The 19,159-nt window shown below is 45.2% G+C and overlaps 1 protein-coding gene across 1 annotated transcript in view; it reads left to right on the top strand.

Moving 5' to 3' along the window:
* The window catches only part of fgf11a (fibroblast growth factor 11a), a gene marked incomplete at both ends in the record, with an annotated part of 66,965 nt that overhangs the window by 38,339 nt on the left and 9,467 nt on the right, over positions 1-19,159 (top strand). Inside the window, one exon of the mRNA XM_079295921.1 lies at positions 5,815-5,918. Coding sequence (XP_079152047.1) covers positions 5,815-5,918 — 104 coding nt within the window. The remainder of the gene's footprint in view (positions 1-5,814; positions 5,919-19,159) is intronic.

The following is a 19,159-nucleotide window of genomic DNA, read 5'->3' on the forward strand; positions in this document are numbered from 1 at the left end:
TTTTATTTTGAGTTTTGAGTGACTAACTGTCATAAGCAGACAACCACATATGTGATTCAAATGTAGCTAAAGTCCAGATGTGTGCCATAGGGCCAAGTATTAGCTTAATCAAACACACTACAGATGCAGTGACAACAGTAACAAAGGTGAGTCGAGGACAGAGCAGCGGTTTGGAGGGTTCAGGCGCTAAACACATCGATTAAACACGGGGAAGGAAACAGATTCCAAAGGTGCTGAAGGAAGATTAAAAAATACACAAAAGAAAAGCCCCGAGAGAATAAAGGCACCGAGCGAGCGATGAGGGATGGAGCTGCTGGTGTGATTGTCACTGGATTTGGTCTCTTTCTGAATTCTGCAGAGAGGGAAACACATTCAAAGACTCCAAAGGCCAGATGAGGGGAAACTTCGCTCTGTGCATTCAAGGAGGAAGAAATGTGAACATCGAAAGCAACCGCTCTCTCAGCCAGATGATGGTGGGGGGGGGGGGGGGGAGGAGAGGGAGCAGCATGAAGAATACCAAACGGGGGAGACGCGAGGATGGAGGAGGCAGAGAAGAGAAGGCTGCAGGGTGAAATAGGACAAAGATGAACGGACGCTGATGGAGAAGTATCGGCTTCACAGGGCGGGCAGAACGACAGCAGGCGACGAGGGAATTGGAAGAGAACAAATAAGGAAGAAAAATGTAGAAAAAAAACCCAGCGTGAGATAAGACAAAGGTTGTTAATTCATTGGGGGGGGGGGGTTAAAAGACAGAAAGCTCAGAGAAAAGAGAGGAGTAGAGGAGACGGATGGACCTAGAGGAAGACAGATAAAGGCTCTGAGGAATGGGCTCTGGAGAGGGAAGCCTGGGGGAGCAGGTGCAAGTTAAATTACAGGAGAGAGAAAGTAGTTGTCTTGTCATCAGAGTCATCGACCACGAGGGAAATCAGGCGTGAAGCTCCTCTACAAGCCGTTTAATCTACTATTGAGTCTCGCGCTCATTTTTTACAACACAAACGACAGTGTGTGAACGGAGAGTGGCTGTTTTATTTGTTGCCAATGCAGATCAACTCGTTTGTATCGGCTCAAGGGCCGTTCTGACTGATCCCAGCGCAGTAGTCCGTCCTGTTTCAAGATGTTCATTTAGATTAAGGGACTGTCATGGGATCAGGGTGATGTAGGTATGAACCATGGATATCTTATATTACCTTTGCAAGCCATGGTTTTTATTATTTTGGATGCTAATTATTTATAGAACATAGATTTACCATGACAATGGGCGAGAAGGGGCAACAAGGCCTCTATTATTTATATTCATAGACATATCTACTGGTATTAACTCTTAATAGCCTTTCTATACAGATCATCTTGACATGAGCTTTGTCCCCATTCCATACCACACACTCACAATATAAGCATTCTCAAACTCAGTGTGCATACTAAATGGCCTTTGACTTTAAGCTTAAATGGTAGTTGAGGTCAAAGGTCACAGTTTGATTGACGTTAGTTGGCGGCCATTTTGCATTATTTCCCGTTGGTAATGTATGGTCACATAAAATATGTCTATCAGTCTGGTAGACTGATAGACTGATATGTTACGAATTGGTTAGATTTAAGAAAATCAAACCAATCAATGGGAACGTTTGGTTTGGTTGCGTATGTTTTTAAGTCAACGTTGACTTTTACTTTCACATGGGAACCGAGCAGCGGACTTAACCGACCTGCTCCCGATGTGGACTTTCTTCATAATGCATTACCTGACTTCCTCCTCGTCTCCTGCCATAGTTACCTCGGTCATCAGATACTAAAAGGGCTTCATGGAGGCAAATAGTTTGACGTGTTGGTCCGTTGACCAAACCGCCGTATTTAATGAGCTGGGAATCAGAACGGTTTGTAAAAGACTTTGAATGTATTCACTGAAACTACAGCATGCTGTCCTGTGTGTTTAGTTTTTGGTCCATACAACATAAACTGAGTATGCAGTGTGGAACTAGGTCATGTCTACCTACTACTTTCATTTTGAGGCTATAGAAAGGAAATTTGAATTTCAACTACGTTCAGTCTGGTTTGAGTTGCTTCTTTGAACTGCGGGCAACAATAGGAGGAGGAGGAGGAGGAGGAGGAGGAGGAGGAGGAGGAGGAGGAGGAGGAGGAGGAGGAGGAGGAGGAGGAGGAGGAGGAGGAGGAGGAGGAGGAGGAGGAGGAGGAGGAGGAGGAGGAGGAGGAGGAGGCTACTGATTCCATCATCGACAGCGATCATCCACTTGGTTCAACTTGAGGAGTCTGTGCCGGCTGATGCACTGACCACCCAGTTTACAGGACACTTTCACGAGACCCTCTCACCCCATCTCTACTTTCTGCTTGTTTATTTGCTGTGTTGATGATCACAAGCCTCAAATTGACTCGTGGGATTGATTTGGCAACACCCTCCTCCCTCCCCTTCATTTCCCTCCTCTCCCTCTCCCTCCCTCTGTCTCTCCCTCAAAGGACTTTTGATTAATCCAGCGACCTCCTCTGTGAGTTGCAGAGGAAGAAGAGCGAGTCCAAACTGAAGGACGGAGAGACAAGGATGAGGGGAAACGGGATCAAAAGAGTGTAGGGCTGTACCGAAAAGGCCCAAAGCTTCCAAGCCTCATTCATAACGTCAGAATCAACATTCGAATGATGCGGGGCTTTCGCTGTTTGTTTTTTTTACGGGTGATGACGTCTGAAAATATGACAACAGACATTTAAAACGTCATGGAAAACCTCAGGACACGCCTGGAATGTTACCGAGCTAATAAAGCTAACATTAGTTTCATGGCTCGGTTGAAAGCTGGCTTTTTAATGTTTCCAGCGGACCAGTATGAAAACAAGAACTCTTGTGTGCGTCTCGGTGTGCAGCAGGTTACGTCGGGTCACCAGCACCACAGCAAAGGCTGCTGAAAGAGAGCGAGGGAACAAGAGTGAAGGGAAAGGAGGAGGCAGTCGATGTGTTCGCGCCCCGCTCTATTTGTCATCCCGGCCGTGGTCTTTGGTGACACCTTGTTCATTTGCGAAAGCGACTGTTTGAGATGCAGGGATCGATCGAGCAAATAGAAGCAGGGCCCTGAGGATAGAGGGGGGGGGGGGGGGGGGCACACATCACCATCTCTCTGTGTTTGGTGTCATTTATACTGCAGTGGTGGCCAGCGGGCCACATCAGCATCACGGTCGCCCTCAAAGGGCCGGTTGTAACTGTAAGACTGTATAACTAAGTTCTCCTAACATATTGTTAAATAACTCTCTCTGCATTTGATTATTGTTTATTCAAGTGTAAAAATATTGTACATGCAGTTATATAAATGAAAAATGACATTTAAACACATTTCTGTTATTATAACATAAATCATTTTAATTGCGGGTTAAGAAACTCACATGACTCTATCGAAGATCAAACTATGAAAGAAAATAACAAAGACAAATATCAAACACAAGTTATGACATTAACTTTGTTCAAAGCTGTTTGTTCACCTCTCTGCATCACTAATGTTCCTCCCTGTCGTCGTCCTGCATGGCAGCTACATCCAAGAGCTGCTCACTGAGAGTCAGGTCTGATGAACATGGATAGATGATGTATCCGTGTTGTCTGTGCTTTCATCAACAGTTCATTACAAACACAAGTACCTGCTCGTCTCTTAGCTGCTGTGTTGTTAGATTGCTGCTAGTTCATGAACTCGGTCTGCGATGGTGTTTCTTCACAAACTGACATTTGTAAAAGTCTGTATCTGGTCGGAGCTCTGCTCACACACCTTCAGCATGCACTGGGCTGTAGCTGTGTAAATATATTCAGCTGTGATTGCAGTCTGCCTTTTAATTCTTGGACAGTTTGATGTTTTTCTTGGAGGCTAAATTTAGCTCCGTGTTTGGTGTCAAAATGCCGACGTGAATTGTATCCTTCATCACCGACACGCCTCATAACACAGAAGACAGACCCGTTTTTCTCCTTGAAGCACAAACATGTATTCGCTTTCCCATCTTTCATTACATTTTCTTCCCTCTGCATCAATTTTTCTCTTCGTGGACATTTTGGGATTATTTGTCGATCTTTTTCAATCGTTGGAAAACCACTTTTCGGGCTGTTGCCTCTCCTGTCCACCTGTTGTGATAGTTTTAATGTCGGAACACAGACAACATGCTTTCTCATAATTTCAACTTTCTATCTCATAATTTCGACCATGGGGGTACTTTTATTTTGAAGTCTAACTTTTAATTATTTTTTATTTTTTATTTATTTATTGCTGGGGGATTCGCGGGCCACATAAAATGACGTGGCGGGCCGGATTCGGCCCGCGGGCCTTGAGTTTGACACACATGTTCTAGACGGTTAACATTAAATTGAAGAACTCTCTTCCCTCTTAGTCCACACGTTGCATTAATAGAATCCAAGATTCTAAGTTTTCCTCATATACAATGCATGCTTTTTTTAAAATAAAGTTTGCTTAAATACTTCACTTCGACACTCAATAGTTCTCACAAGGTTTGGGTTTGTCATCATGGCCACCATTGACTTTCTATCTCCATCTGATAACTTAACTTCCATCCATTATGTTGGCAGAGTTTTTGATTTGAAATTGATTTGTTTAATAGCAGCTCATGGCGCCACGAATCTAAAACACGCTCCTGAGACTTCATTTGTCATCTGTAAAAAGAGATTCATCATTTTGACAACCCCGCTGTCACTTTAATAATGCATTCTTGTAATTTGTCAAAAAAAAAAGCATATTAAGCTGCAAACTGCATCACAGTGATGCTGGTTGGAGTATTTCTGACCAAAATTATAATTATATTAAAAGCTGATGCCAAGAGAGCTTTGTCTGCTGGTGACTTTAAAAAGTTCTGGTAGCCAATTATTTATGATTTCATTATGTTGGACCCGTGCAAACTTGATGTTTCCCACAATGTTGAAATATTAAATAGTTTAATTGTTGCTGTTCTTCAACAGCTGTGCTCTGTGAGTCTTTCTCATCGCAGATCTAATCCCAGCGCTTCAGGGACTTTAATTGTGGCGCCAGCGTTTGGTCATCATGACAGTGTGACCGCAGAGCAGCTGGTGTTTTGTCAGTATCACTCAACTCCCCGTGTCACATCTTATAAAGCACTTCTGGATGGCACACACTCCAGAGGGCTGAGAGGGATGCGAGTGCACACACACACACACACACACACACACACACACACACACACACACACACACCGGCGAGCACAGAAGCGTATTTGGACGGAGGAGCACCCAACAAATGACATGCAGGCAAACCCGACTTCAGACAACAGGTTGAAACACTGTGTGTGTGTGTGTGCGCCGCTCCAGTGGCTGAGTTGAAGTTAGTTTATATGGAGAGCTATGCACATAAGAAATCCAAGGTTCCATAGGAAGGGGCTTCAACAAACTGCTGTTCACTGTGTCGGGACAGAGGGAAATGAATTCTAAGCAGGCTCAGGTGATGCCACTTTCTAATGTACTGAATTGTTAAAGCTCTCTGCTAAGCCGTGCTCTCTCTATCTGCCTCTCGCTCGCCAGCGAGGGACTTCTCCGTACGGTCTCTCCCAGCTTTTGCCTGACCTCCGGTGTACCAGCAACCAGACTTTATACCTCCTAAATATCCCTCCCCTAATCCTTCCCTGCCTCTCCCGCCCTCCTTTTCACACGCACTTTCCATTCCCCGCCTCTGACAGATATACTGTACAACAGGGAGGATGGAAACGGGAGACAGATGGAAAGCAATTGTCTTTTTATGCCAACGAGGAAGCACTTAGGAGAGAGAATGATCGCTCTAACACCAGTCCTCCCTTTCTGTTTTGTGTTTTTTTTTCCAGTGCAGTTCAACTTGATTCCTGTGGGGCTCAGGATAGTGGCCATCCAGAGCACCAAGACTGGGCTTTACGTTGCCATGAACAGCGAGGGCTACCTCTACACGTCGGTACGGTCAGCGCACTCAGTACAGTCAGGCTGTGAGCCTTTACAGACTTCCATCGTGACGTGTGGTGAACAGCTCACAGCAGGAGGGAGGATGAAGCCCATATTCTCCATCGTGCAGAGTGTGAGGCCGCTGGGCTAATGCTTCACAATACAAACCACATCACCATTAATACATAGCACACTCTCCCCAGGCTGCATTCACAATACATGTGCAGTGTGTTGTGAGAATTCAAATGAAGTTGTTTAGAAACACCATTAGCTTATTAGCATCCAGATTGTAATGTATTTGGGTTTGTAAAAAAAAAGAGGAACATGACTTACAAATGTTGCGTTTTCTCTGCAGTTGTACAGCGCGGCTCTGGTTGTTAATGCCTGGTTTGTCATTATGTTGGTTTCACAGGTACTTATACATCAGATATCATAACAGCAGCGTATGCAGGTTATGCTGACTATCACCAGGGACAGCATGAGAGTCAGCATGAGAGTCCATATACCATATACTTACTATTTATTTTCTCAAGCTTTCAACCTCACCTGACAGTCTTCCTCCTGTTCTTCTCTCTTTTTTTGTCAATCTACGTTTTTAATTATCAAAATATTTTTTTATTGTAATACTGAGTGAACGCTCTAATTTTATTTTGTTATTTGCACCAGGTCATTTTCATTTGGGGACGTGTCCCCTTGTATAAAGTCACCCGATGAGCAGTGTAGGCTACTATGCTCACTACACACATAGCGTCACATGACACAGGTTGAGGACCTGGTTCCCTTCTGCTCGCACACTTGACGGGCTGAGTCGGTGACGTCTGAAACTGTGTGCCAGCTTCCCTTCACTTGTGCTCTGCAACTTGTGAAGCGGCTCATACCGTGCTTCCACAGAGTTGTTTCGCATTGACGTGCAGAGAGATGAGGCACAGATTTGGGAGGTAGATGGAAGAATAGACAAAGACAGAGAGGGTGGATCAGAGTGCACTCGACCAGGATGCAGGGAAAAAGCTCTCTTCTTTTGTTCCAGCCTGTCTCCTCTTGGCACGCTGGCAAAGTGTGCGAGATCTTGTTTGAAGTGCATCACTGCGCTCACTTCAAAGTCCATCTAACGCTGCCTGCGTGCGCACTGCCAGAGACGAGGAGATACAGGGTTTCTATCGGGTGGAACGATGGGAAATGAGCCTGGAAAGAACACACATACACTAGTATACACAAAGTGTGCCGCCGCCAGTACAGTATGCGAACATCATCCTGCACACTGCTTAATGTCTGTCCTTAATTCTAGCAGCTTTTACCTTTGCACACCATACATTGCAGTGAGATGTAGCAGAAGTCTTGATTGTTCAACGCCCTTCTTGGTCCAGAAATCACATAACGTGACTTAAAGTAGTTTGCAAGTCTGGCTTGGACTGAGATCTGGTTCTTGAGGTTTATGTAAGTTTTTTTTATTTCCTCATGAATGTCCAGTCAATGAACCTTTACTAGAAATTCAATATATATGTATAACAACAACACAGCGTCTCACAAATTTGAAATAAATCATGTAAAATTGTGTTTTTTTTCGTTTAGTGAAGCCTGCTTGTCCCGAATATACAATACAGGAGCAAAGTTTATAGTTAATCATAAAATTATTAACATACAAAAAGTCTTTAGTAGTGTAGCGTAGTATATTTAGAAGTAACCCCAATCCATATTTTACCGAACTCTAAACCCTAAAACCCCAACCCAGAACCAAACGTTCCCCTAATGAGGCCCAGAGAACGGTGCTCGGACACGACCTTTTCAGGGCTCGGGGCATGTTTTGCGCCGGCTGCCCTCAGGGTCCGGAGAGAGGCCGAGCAGAGCATCGAACACTCTGTTACGCAACCGTTAGCATGTGCAGGGAACGAGGGCCCTGCATCGTCCCCTGAAGGCTGCGGGGGACTTTAGCAAGCTGTCAAAGAAATAACCTCAGTGTAAAATCTTTACCTGGACGTGTAGACATTGTCTGAAAATAGTTTGGTGCCATTTTCTCCTAATTTACTCAAACTGCAGCTTGACATATTTGGTGTCTTTAGAAACAATGATTTCTTCTGGAAGTGAAAATAAATGTGTCTGTAGATTAAACAGAACGTGAGTCATGATGCGTTGATCATGACTCACGGGTTGAGGCTGAATATGTTCCTCTGAATGAAGTGGGAGAATTGATCAGACCATATATATATATATATATATATATATATATATATATATATATATATATATATATATATATATATATATATATATATATATATATATATATATATATGATTTGCAAATACTTTCACAATGCTAAATACTTGAATTTATAGTGTTTTCCTGATTATGTTGATTAAAATTGTAATTCAGTCGTATGAAAGTCATGTCTAGTCTGACAGTTACAACCACATTTGCTCTCAGGCTCAAATCAAAGAGTATATTCCCGAAGGAACCCAAAGACATGTTAGCCCACTGTTTCCTCGTACACTTTCTGTAGCAATAACAAAAGGCTCACCTTGGCTGCGGCAGTGTCCAGTGGTTACTCAGCATTCATCTTTCATTAATCTTTCTGTGGCAGGCGTATTCCCTCTGCATCCACACACACACAAGCAGATAATTACAACCCTTATTTAAAGGATTTGAAAATGAAGTACCCTCTCTCCCAGCTGTACTTTTGCCAGTAATGGCTCAGAGGATAGAGGGAAGTAGTTTCCCAGCGTGGCCCTCTTAAGCCCCATCGTTTATCTTTATTCATCAGTTGCATCATTCTTATTTAAAGCTCTTTGTTGTTGTTTTCTTTTAGTGTTATCTTCAGTAGTCTCTGTTCTTATTTATATTATCTACTCCTCTGCTGCCACTTCCCGAGGGTCACTGAAATTCCATCTAATCACCTCATCTAATTGAATGATGTCACCTTCTGTACATATCTGTTGTGACCTCTGTTTATCTTGCGAGCTAATTAAACAACCTGAAACATAGCGCATACAGTGTTGTTCCGGGAAATGTGCTTGATCATGTTTTCACTTTTCTTTTGTTGTTAAACCTCGTCTGCTGTATGAGAAATGATTCAGTAAATATGGCCTCCAGGAAGAAAACAAGTGATTGAAGGCCCTTAAGCAAGATGTTCTTCTCCCTGTTTAATCCATAGGGAGGTCAGAGGTCAGGGAGAGCTACAGAACTGCAGTCCTTGATCTTCTGGAGATTTTGTTTCTCGCGCAATGACGCAGCAAGTTTTTTGAAACCAGGGTCCATTAGTAGAAATATAGTTCTTAGCCTTCCATGAAATGGATGTCCAGTGGGAATCGGTGCTTCCGTTAGCAAGCTGAGGTGACCTACCAAATGCTGACTGATGTATGGGACAGTTGGCCGAAATCGCTAACGGTTGACGGCTAACGTCAGAGTAAGACATGAAGAAGTTACAGGGCATGTCTTCTAGGAGAGTCAGTCAACTCCTGCCATGGGAAGCACCCATCCAGAGGCCTGAAGAATTCAAGGAATCAAATTCCAGTTGGAATTAAACACACAGCAAATATCTCTGTACTTCAGTTTACAGTGGTGTTTCCCCTGCAAACACGCGGCATGAATTATTGATAATCCCCAACTCCCCTCTTTGGCTACGTTTAACCAGACACCACACTCAAACCCCCAGACATGTTTAACCAGGCTGCAGCGGAAGCAGCTCCTGCCAGGACGAGGGGAAAAGAAATAAACAGGACTGACTGAAGAGGGATGAACTTTCCGCTCTCGCTCTCTCGTGCTGATTCACCTGCCCTCAGCGAAGAAGCAGGCAACCACACATCCCCGTTTAACCCAGAGAGCTGTTTAAGGATCACCCATGCAACCCGTCATGAAGCACTCGGGGGGGAGACGGGGAAAGAAAACAACAAAGTAATCGACCGTAGAGGAAAGAGAACTCTCTTCTAACTCCTTAATCTCGTGGTGGATTTGCGGGTTGGTAAATAAAGAGGAGTGAGCGCTAAATGATGGTGCGAATGTCCTCTTTGTCCTCACACGAGCCTCTTGTTTCGGGAGGATGAAACGAGATGATCATGGAGGCGAGACGGAGAGCGGGGGAGTGAGTCACTGCGAGGCATCCGTTGTTCTCCATGTACATTAAAAGGTGAAGGATGGAAATGGACACACGATGTAAAGCTGCCTCGCGTGTGTGTGTGTGTGTGTGTGTGCATGCAACACGTATATATGTGAATCTGTATTCAAGGCTCCTCAAACTCCTTGAGGATAAGAAGGGGGTGGCGGGACAAAGTGATGGACAGGACAGGCTGCATGTTACCACTATTAATAACAAACGGGGCTGATTGTAGTCACTGTCTAGAGAGGAGCAGCAAAGGATGCTGGGACGGAGAGAGGGAGAGAAGGATGGCCTGACAGACCCAGACTGGTAGAGAACATAACGTCTCCGCTGGGAACATGCTCCCCCCCCTCACTTGTCCAGCTTTTACTCGCCTGTCAGTCTGTCTTGCTCCCTGTTCGGCCATTTGTGTCTGTCGGCCTCTCTGGTGGTTTGTCTTTTTCCTCTCCTCCACCATCACTGCTTTCCTCCCTTGCTTTTGTGTGACCCTCTTCCATTCTGAATATATAGCCCCGCCTCGCTGTGTCCTTTATCTGCTGCCCTTGTCCTCGCGCTGTCCTCTGCCTCTCTGTTCTCCTTTCCCCTCTCTCACTTTGTCCTCCGCCTCCTCGTCCTGAACCCTCTCCCCCTTGCTGGCAGCCCCGCCCCTCCCACATTTGAATTCTTCCCACTCTTTATTCCACCATTCCATTAACTGCATCCTGTCCGCCGTCTCTCAACTATAATGGGACTCCATGGCACTCGGCTTGTGGAGCTCAATGGTCTTTCAACCGAAGTTCCGACATGCAACCGATCACAACGAGGTCTGTGGATCGTCTTCTGGAGAGAGACGTTTGCTGTTGAGTTTTTCAAATGTATTTTATTGTCGCTGTGAGCACCACAAGCCAAGAGCCATACAGTCGAGAGAAGGCAGAGAGAAGCTGCTGCCTTGATCGGTTAGTTTGTGTTATTGTTTGACTTTGGTGTTTTCATGAGTTTGTTCGGATTCACCAAAGACACACAATAACACAAACCAACCAACCAATCGAGCCAACAGTAGACCAGCCGCTCCTGTGTTCTGCGAGGTGTAGTCACGGTATTTGTCATTGGTGGCTTTAAAGAGAGCATAGATGGATATAGCGGCTTTAGTTCCCCGTAAAGAAACTACATATAGTGCACACTTACCGTACACTGATATTGATTCTGTTAGGTGTCTAAAACACGTTTTCCCTGCTGCCCCTGTTCACAGCAGTACATCACCGCCAACAACAGTGGATAATACACTGACTATGGATGAGTACCTCAAACAACCCCACTTTAAAAAAAGCAAACTCCCTTTAAAGTTGACCAGACTGGGGACAGCTATAGTGTGAGAGGAAAGACTGAGCATCCTTTCTCCCAGATCACCACTCGGTCCCTCTGATTGACCTGCATCTATACACTTCAACATTGCCGCAGTTCAGTGATAGTAACTGACTCTGTGGCGGTAACGTGCAGGAACGGAAACCTTTTCACTGCAGCACTGTTTAGTCCAGCTGTAAGAGGCCAGGTGGGATGTGTGTGTCCATCTGTCTTCACACATCCCCAACAGCACACTCCTCTTCATCATTGCCTCTGCAGTACCTTTATTCATCTGGTCGCCGTACATTCTTTTCATACCTCACCTTCTGCCTTTCTTTTCATCATGCTTGGCACCCTACAAATCACTAAAGAGCAAATAATCGTTTGTGGTCACCAGTCATCTATCCACTTTGTCTCCAGGACGTTGGGCACAATGAAGGGTCTTTGGAGATCTCGATATTATTACTATAAAGATAAGGACCAGGTCTATGCAATAGCTGCTCAATGGTCCTGGAGCACCAGGGCACTCGGGAGTAGCTTAGCAGAGGTTAATGATGGGGGTCGGGTAGGGGGGGAGGGGGGACTCCCTGTCATGGCTCCATTGTTTGAGGCGCTGGGACCCGCTTACCTATGGGCACCTCCTGAAAATTGCTTTCTGATAAAAATAGTGCTCAGCCGCGGACCTGGCCCACTTTATTAGCCGTGTGCTCTGGAAAAGCCTCGTGGGTAGAGGGATGGCAGTGGGGGGGGGGGGGGTGTGTTTTTTTTTAAAGGTTGCCAAAGGCGTACGGCAAAAAAAAAAGTGAACCTGTGGACACACACACTCTCCCCTGTGCAATTTAGCCACCCTCCACATCCCCACCAGCACACATGTGCAGCCAGATATAAACAATCTGACAGAGGCAGGCTGACATAATTGGGCCGGACTCAGATACCCGGGACCAGCTCTGGCCACACTTCACCAAGTAGACGGGGGAAAGTTGGGCAGAGTAGAACTTAAGTCGGCCGGATGACATTGTGGATCTGCACTCGGAGGATAAACAAACACACACCTCCACTTACTGAGAATCATTGGTGGGGTGGAAGGGAGGCAGAAAGAAAAACCCATTTGCTGCCGGGTTTTTCTCTCTCGTCAATTCAGGAGAGAGACAAACAGCCACAGCAATGTGTATCCAGAGCATGTTGGGATACCTGAGGAGAGCAGAACATGTATAGAATGTTATTTTCCATGTTTGAGGCACACTGATCACCAGGATGTCTGTGATCAAGTTAGATAAAAGACAGACTCCTCTTCTGTGGTTGTGTTTTTTTCGTTTAAATGAGGGCGTCATTTTGGGTCCCTTGATGAAACCACTGATGCTGTTGTTCTCCCACCGGCTACTTTGCTGACCTTTGAGCCACACATTCGTACAGTTCCTCAATAGAGAGCAACAGGATGATGTATAATGGCGGGCCAACACAGAGGTTAGCGTCGCACTGGTTCCCTCGACAAAACGACTGAGATTTTGCCACTGGATTTTGGATCATTGCAGAAAATAAACTCTGTGGCAAGCAAACGTTTATAAAGCAAGATAATCTTCACAAATGAAGCTTTAATGCAATCGTTTAAGCTTTTCTTCACCACATACCATATTTAGGGCGTCTAACCAAACACCCCTTCTAAAAACCTAGTGACTTCCAGAGGAGGGAACCGGAAGTGACAAAATGCTGACTCATTTCCTGGCTTTACGATTGCAGCAGTCTTGAAAGCCATCTTGGCGATGCTGACCTTTGTGGAAATGGAGAGCTCAAATTGAGTACGCTTGTAAGGATTACAGATACGAGAACCCAAAAGCACAACTCGGAGACAAGATTCAGGTTTCTTTACTTGGTAAAGGCAGGGTCAACACCGGGAGGTCAGTCCAACAGGCAAACAAATCCAACAAGGGGCAGGCAAAAATCCAAGGTCGAGAAAACAGGCAGATCAGAATAGTACGATATATAACACTGGAGAGCTTGGCAGAGACACACAAGACAATCTGGCAGAGAACAAGTGCAAGTGAAGGGACCTAAATAGTGAGGGCTAATGAGGGAATGGGCTGCAGGTGAGGTGGGTGTGGAGGACCAGGTGAGGGGAATGAGAGATGATCGGGTGTGCATGGTAGGATCTGAAATGACAGGAGAGTTCGTCAAATAAGCAGACAGGATGAAAATAAACTAATATGAAGGGGAATTCGTGACAACTCTAGGTTACATTTCTTCTTTTTCAATTAATAGTTTGGGTTGTTATACGTGTTGCACCGTGCGCTTACTGAATCCTCATCTGTCAAGAGAATAAACTGCTTCTTTAGAAGAGGAACGGTTTATGCAGATAGTTATGAGACAGGAGTTAACTTGTTGTCCCATTAGCAGCAGAGCAAACACGCTAACTGTTAACAAGCCTGTTAGTTCCCGACAGCGTTCGTCCTCTTCAGTAAAACTTTTTATGGGAAGTAAATGGTGTACAATCCCAAGACAAAAAATGTCGGGGGGGGGGGGTCCACAGTAAATGCAGAGGAAACAGAAAGAAGCCCGGGATGCTGTTGTGACTGAATAGTGCTAGCATGTCCCAGCTGGTTAGAGCAGTAACAGTAGTTAACCAACGACTTACATCACCAAGCTCTTCAAATGTAATATTTGCCTCATCACCTTCCACTTCCATCTATCAAGCTACCGGTTCTCCCACACCTCTGATTTGCTTGTTGTCCAGTCGTCCTCCCTCTTCTCCTGCACCGTTTGTGGCCTCGTCCATACGCTCTTCACTGGGGACTCCTTTGGGGAGGCACTGGCCGATAAACAGGGAACACCTCTGCTCACATGAGCAAACTCAAAGAGGAGGGGAAGAGGGGAGGGTGGGGGCCAGAGAAACAAGGGAAGGGAGTGATGAGGAAGAGATGAGGAAGGAAGGAAAGGGGAACAGGCAAAGGAAGGACGTGGGGCATCGTGAAGGAGGACAAAGTAGAGGAGGAGGAGGTGAGATGAGACAGGACATCATGTCCACCTTTTAAAGTGCCGCAGCTACGTCCAGAGCCAACACGGCAGCCTTGCTGCTGTTTGACAAGAGTTACGGCCGGTAGAGCCCGTACTGCATTGTGATCAGTACTAACAATAACAATCCATTAAGACACAGGGAAGAAAAGCTTCAAGTACATTTTTATTTCCCATCTGTGAAGTTGCTCTTTATTCATTTGATGCTGTGCCATTTGGCTGCCATATTTGACAAAGCCAGTTCTTTGGGTTGGACGATCTTTGGTGGTACAGAAAGTTACCACATCCATCATCACACCGTGTTCTGTAACAGCGAGCAGTTCCTTTCTCTGAGGAGACGGCCAGAGAGGTGGTGTGTGCGTATGGGGATGGTCCCGTCACAGTATTTAGTTCAGCGGTTTTCCTGCAGAGCTATTGTGGACGAAGAGTAGGTCACAGGATTGATGCAGGGCTGAGGATATAGTTGGAGAAGTTAACTTCGCTCTTAACTTCAGAAAACAGACATTCCAAAACATTGAAGTCACATTTGTTCCATCTGTGTCCAATACCCACTCTCTTTTAGCTCTGTTTTGGTGTGCACTGACTGTAGCTGCTACACGCTCTCACTATATCCACCAGTTCGAGTGTTGCTATTGGGCGTGTAGCATGCAGTTGTGCGGCGTAAAACCAGAATAATGCTGTAAAGCTCTGTAGAGCTGAGAGGACCTGCAGAGACGTAGCAGTGCACGCTTCAACGAGCTGCGGGACCGCCCGCGCCTTGAGTGCACGTTCATGAGTTAAGTTAGTTTTGTGCACCTAATGTAGGTTACTACTAGTCATGCCAGTGTTATAACATGTTTCCTTAATCATGTGCCAAGAAAATATTGCACGAAATATACCGGCTAGCTAACATTAGCTAACGAGCTAACCTCAGGTTTTCTTTTTCAAACAAACCTCGTACTTGCCTACTACTAGTCTATTGTTAACGTTAATTCCCTTAACTCTAATTTAAAATATGACCCTAACCTCACCAGTTTGTTATCAGATTTAAAGTAAATTTCACCTTATTATTAGCTGTTCAATTTACAATAGGCGAGTGTGTGTGAGTGAGAGACTGGGAGTTGAGTAAAATCTGTGTGATCAAACAATAAGATTTATTAAAATTAGGTTAATAACTTTTAAGCTACACTGGGTACCTTTAAGTTCAGCTAAATGCTTTCTTTTAGAGTCAATTCTAACGCAGGAACAATGAGTTCAAATTTCTAATGTGGAACACTCATCAAATTGGACTTGGGAAAAATGGAAGACTGTGAGCACAAGATATAGGAGTAACAGCAGGTTGCCTTCAAAGCAGCTTCTTATGAAGCGTGCAAGGGACCTGTCCTCAGTTATCACACTGTCATTACTGTAGATCCAGCATTCCCCCATCCCTCACCACACACACACACACACACACACACACACACACACACACACACACACCTGACAGGTGGCAAACTGGCAATTAGTCAGTTCCCTCAACAAAGCTTTCAGCAAAGTCTTCTTACAGTATGACCTGAGAGGACCGACTACACACACACACACACACACACACACACACACACACACCTCCTCTTGCCTCCAACTCATCTCCTCTGACCTCCCTCTCCCACCCATCGAATCAGAAACCGCTTGTCTGTCTTTCCCTGAGTCAGCACTATTGTTTCTTTTCCTCCGCTCTCCTTCCTTTTTCTCCCTCTTTTTGCACGGCCTTGAGGAGGGAGATGGGGAGAAATGTGAAGGATGGCGGAAGACGGAGAGGATGCTGAGAGAAAGAGGGGGATGAGGAAAAGAGAGGAAAGGAACACAAGACAGGAAGGAGGATGAATGGAAAATGCAGTGAAGTAAGGCCTGGTTATCTCTGGTTCCCTTTGGAAAATCCCCAAACGCACATCGAGGGTCTGGCAGTCAAGGTGAGAAGCAGAGGACATCCCCCCCCCCTTCTCTGCTTCTTCCCCCTTGTGCACCCGCCTGCACCCTCTCCAGCTGTTCTCATTACAAGTGTGTGTGTGTGTGTCTGCTTTTTCCCCTCCACTCTTTTCTCTGCGTGTGTGTTTGCGTCATATGGTTTAATGTATGTGTGTTGTGGCATCACAAGGGGTCAGGTTGTGGAGGGGCGCTACATCCTCACCCAGGATCAGGGCCCACAACCCAAAATGGCCGCCGGGCTAGAGACTACAGCTCCCAGACTGCCTCATCATGCACCCAGCTGCAGGTGCTTAAGGCCCCTAATTGAGGCAGGGCTGGGAAACGGAATAAAGGGGAGAGCTCCACGGCAGAGGGGGGGCATACCTGGAGGAACCGAGACCAAGGACTTTGCAGGGTGGGAGTACTTTGTTGGATGAAGAAACCCCTTTCTCCTCCGGGACGCTTTAGGTTTATTCATGGCCTTTTTTGTTTGAGGTGTGATTTTTGGAGTTAAAGGAACTGCCAGTGAGATGGGCCAATGAAACCTTTATTTTTGTTAATACGGTCTGATTGTGCCTGTTTGATGCTCTCTTTTGCACTGCCCCACCCTAGGGACAACCCGTGACACTACAGTATGATATCTTGAACATTTGAGTACATATGTGTTTTTGGATGTTTTTTCCCCCTTGCCTTTGTGTGCGAGTGTGTGTGAGATGCCATTTAGTGTGTGTGTGTGTTTTCTGGACGCAGCACATCAGCCCTGGTCGAGCTCCAGCGCTCCTCAGGGCGTCCCTGTAAATGCCAGAATGTTGGCACAGGCGAGGACCCCTCTCCGTCTGAACTGCAAAAAACTTTGTTCTCTTCTCCGTCGGTCAGCGGCTCACAGACACTCATGAGAGTCCACCAGAGCACAAGAGGTGCAACTCAGACAGAGAAAAGACCTTTAAAGGTTGTCGCGAGGTCTGTTTGATTCATGGCGAGCTGGGAGAACTGTCGGATCATTCAAAGACCACTGTTCCCTCGGGAGGAATGTCCAACTTGGAACATATGTTTGCTTACTTTTCAAGCCTATAGGCCCAGTGTGTATCTGTGTTTTAAGCTTGAAATCCACTATTTCAGTTCATGCTTACAGTTCTTCTGTTTATTCCCACACAAAACACCTTGAGGTTCAAAGTTGTTTTGTAGCTCAAAACCAAATATTTCCTCATGAGTTGGTGAGAGAGCAAAGCATCTTGGCTTGAAACTTGAGTTCAAGGCGCCGCTTACAACGCATAGTGCAAGTCAACCAGAACAAAATGTTGCTTTTCAAACTCCGGCGAACAGGCTGTGTGCTGGTGTTACTATTGCACTCGACAGAGGATTGTTTTTCCCTCAATGGTTGTGGATGTTGTTTTTTTGGTTGGGTTAGCCTCCAGAGAATACAATGCTGCCTCGGAAATGGAAGTTTTGATGTAGACAGCTGCTGAGTTCTCTTCCCTAAGTGCTGAGTGATGCTTTTTGTTTTGTTTTCCACAAAGTGTTTGAAAAGAGCACTGCTGATGATAACGCGACAGAGAATGCCAGCGGGGCCACATGTTGTTCATAACTTAATGCGTGATAATTACACCGATCTTCAGACAATTATTGGTGCACGCTGCTGTGATGCTTCCTCAGCTGTTTGTCTTCAATTAAAGTTGTTTTTCTGCTCATTTGCGCTGATAATAATCGCCGCGCGCTGTGTGCTTTTAGTGCTGATTCATATCCTGCTGACAAGAGTTGCATCTGCAGGTAAATATGTCATCTTTCACTATGCACGGACAAAAAGGTCCCACTTTACTTCACTGTTATTCTCAGCATTGCAGTGCTTCATATTCAGCTTCTAGGTTTATTAATTATACACGAAGAACGACTCACAGCTGTAGCATGGCGTAGCATTGCACTCCTATCGACTCATCTCTGATCTTCTCAATATAGTTGTGATAGGAAAGGCTTTACATAGAATTGCATCATGCCTGCAGTACCATGAAAAATGGTCCCAATCAGTCCAATATATATTTTTTTAAACCCCAGCCGTCCCTTACAAAGAAATGTTCCCCGCAGGATGCTTTAATGGCCGTTTCTTTTTGTTATTGGATGGTGAAATGAAGAGACAGGAGGGACGGGACGGAGACGGGGAGGCTGAAGATGCGGTCTGACAGGCCGGTCAGACGGTTCACTGACTGGAAGTTGTTGTGCAGCAAACTTTATAAGGACAGGAGCCTCATCCCCATGAAACAAATACAGAGCATCGCTTGTTCATCTGATCTGATGTAAAACACAGATATGTGACTTATAACAAGATTTAACTAATCAATGAACACAAGGACTCTGGAGTATTTAGATATACTTGCACTGAAGAATGTTCATTTTACAGTGTTTCTGGATCAAATCACTCATTACTTTGTTTGTACTTTTAGTATTTTGACTTGAGATCCTCCGCGATGCTTTGAATCAGTCTCACAGGAGCCGATCATGTTGAGCACGTTGGAGGCCAAAGTATTTTGTTTGAATTTTGGCAACTTTTGCAACAACTTTTGCAACAACGGATGTTACAACGTCCTTGTCGGCATCAGGAGACCCCTGGGACACGTGGATGCCCCATTTTACTGCTGTGGACCTAATTTATTCATTTCACCCGCTGTGGGGGAGATACACACCGCATCATATTCTATAAACTCGTGACTGGTTTTCTGTAAAACGTATTAATCCCCTGATTTTCATTTAAAATGTTTAAAGTAGCATTGAATGGAAATACTCAAGGAAAGTACTCATACCTCAGGATGGTACAAAAGAACAGTATTTATTGTGTACTCTGTATGTACTACATTCCACCACCAGCTCAGAAACGACACATGAATAAATAACAAGAGTACATCGCCATGAATCATTTCTGT

Source organism: Melanostigma gelatinosum (genome assembly GCF_949748355.1).
Source record: "Melanostigma gelatinosum genome assembly, chromosome: 23".
In the NCBI taxonomy this organism is placed as follows: domain Eukaryota; kingdom Metazoa; phylum Chordata; class Actinopteri; order Perciformes; family Zoarcidae; genus Melanostigma; species Melanostigma gelatinosum.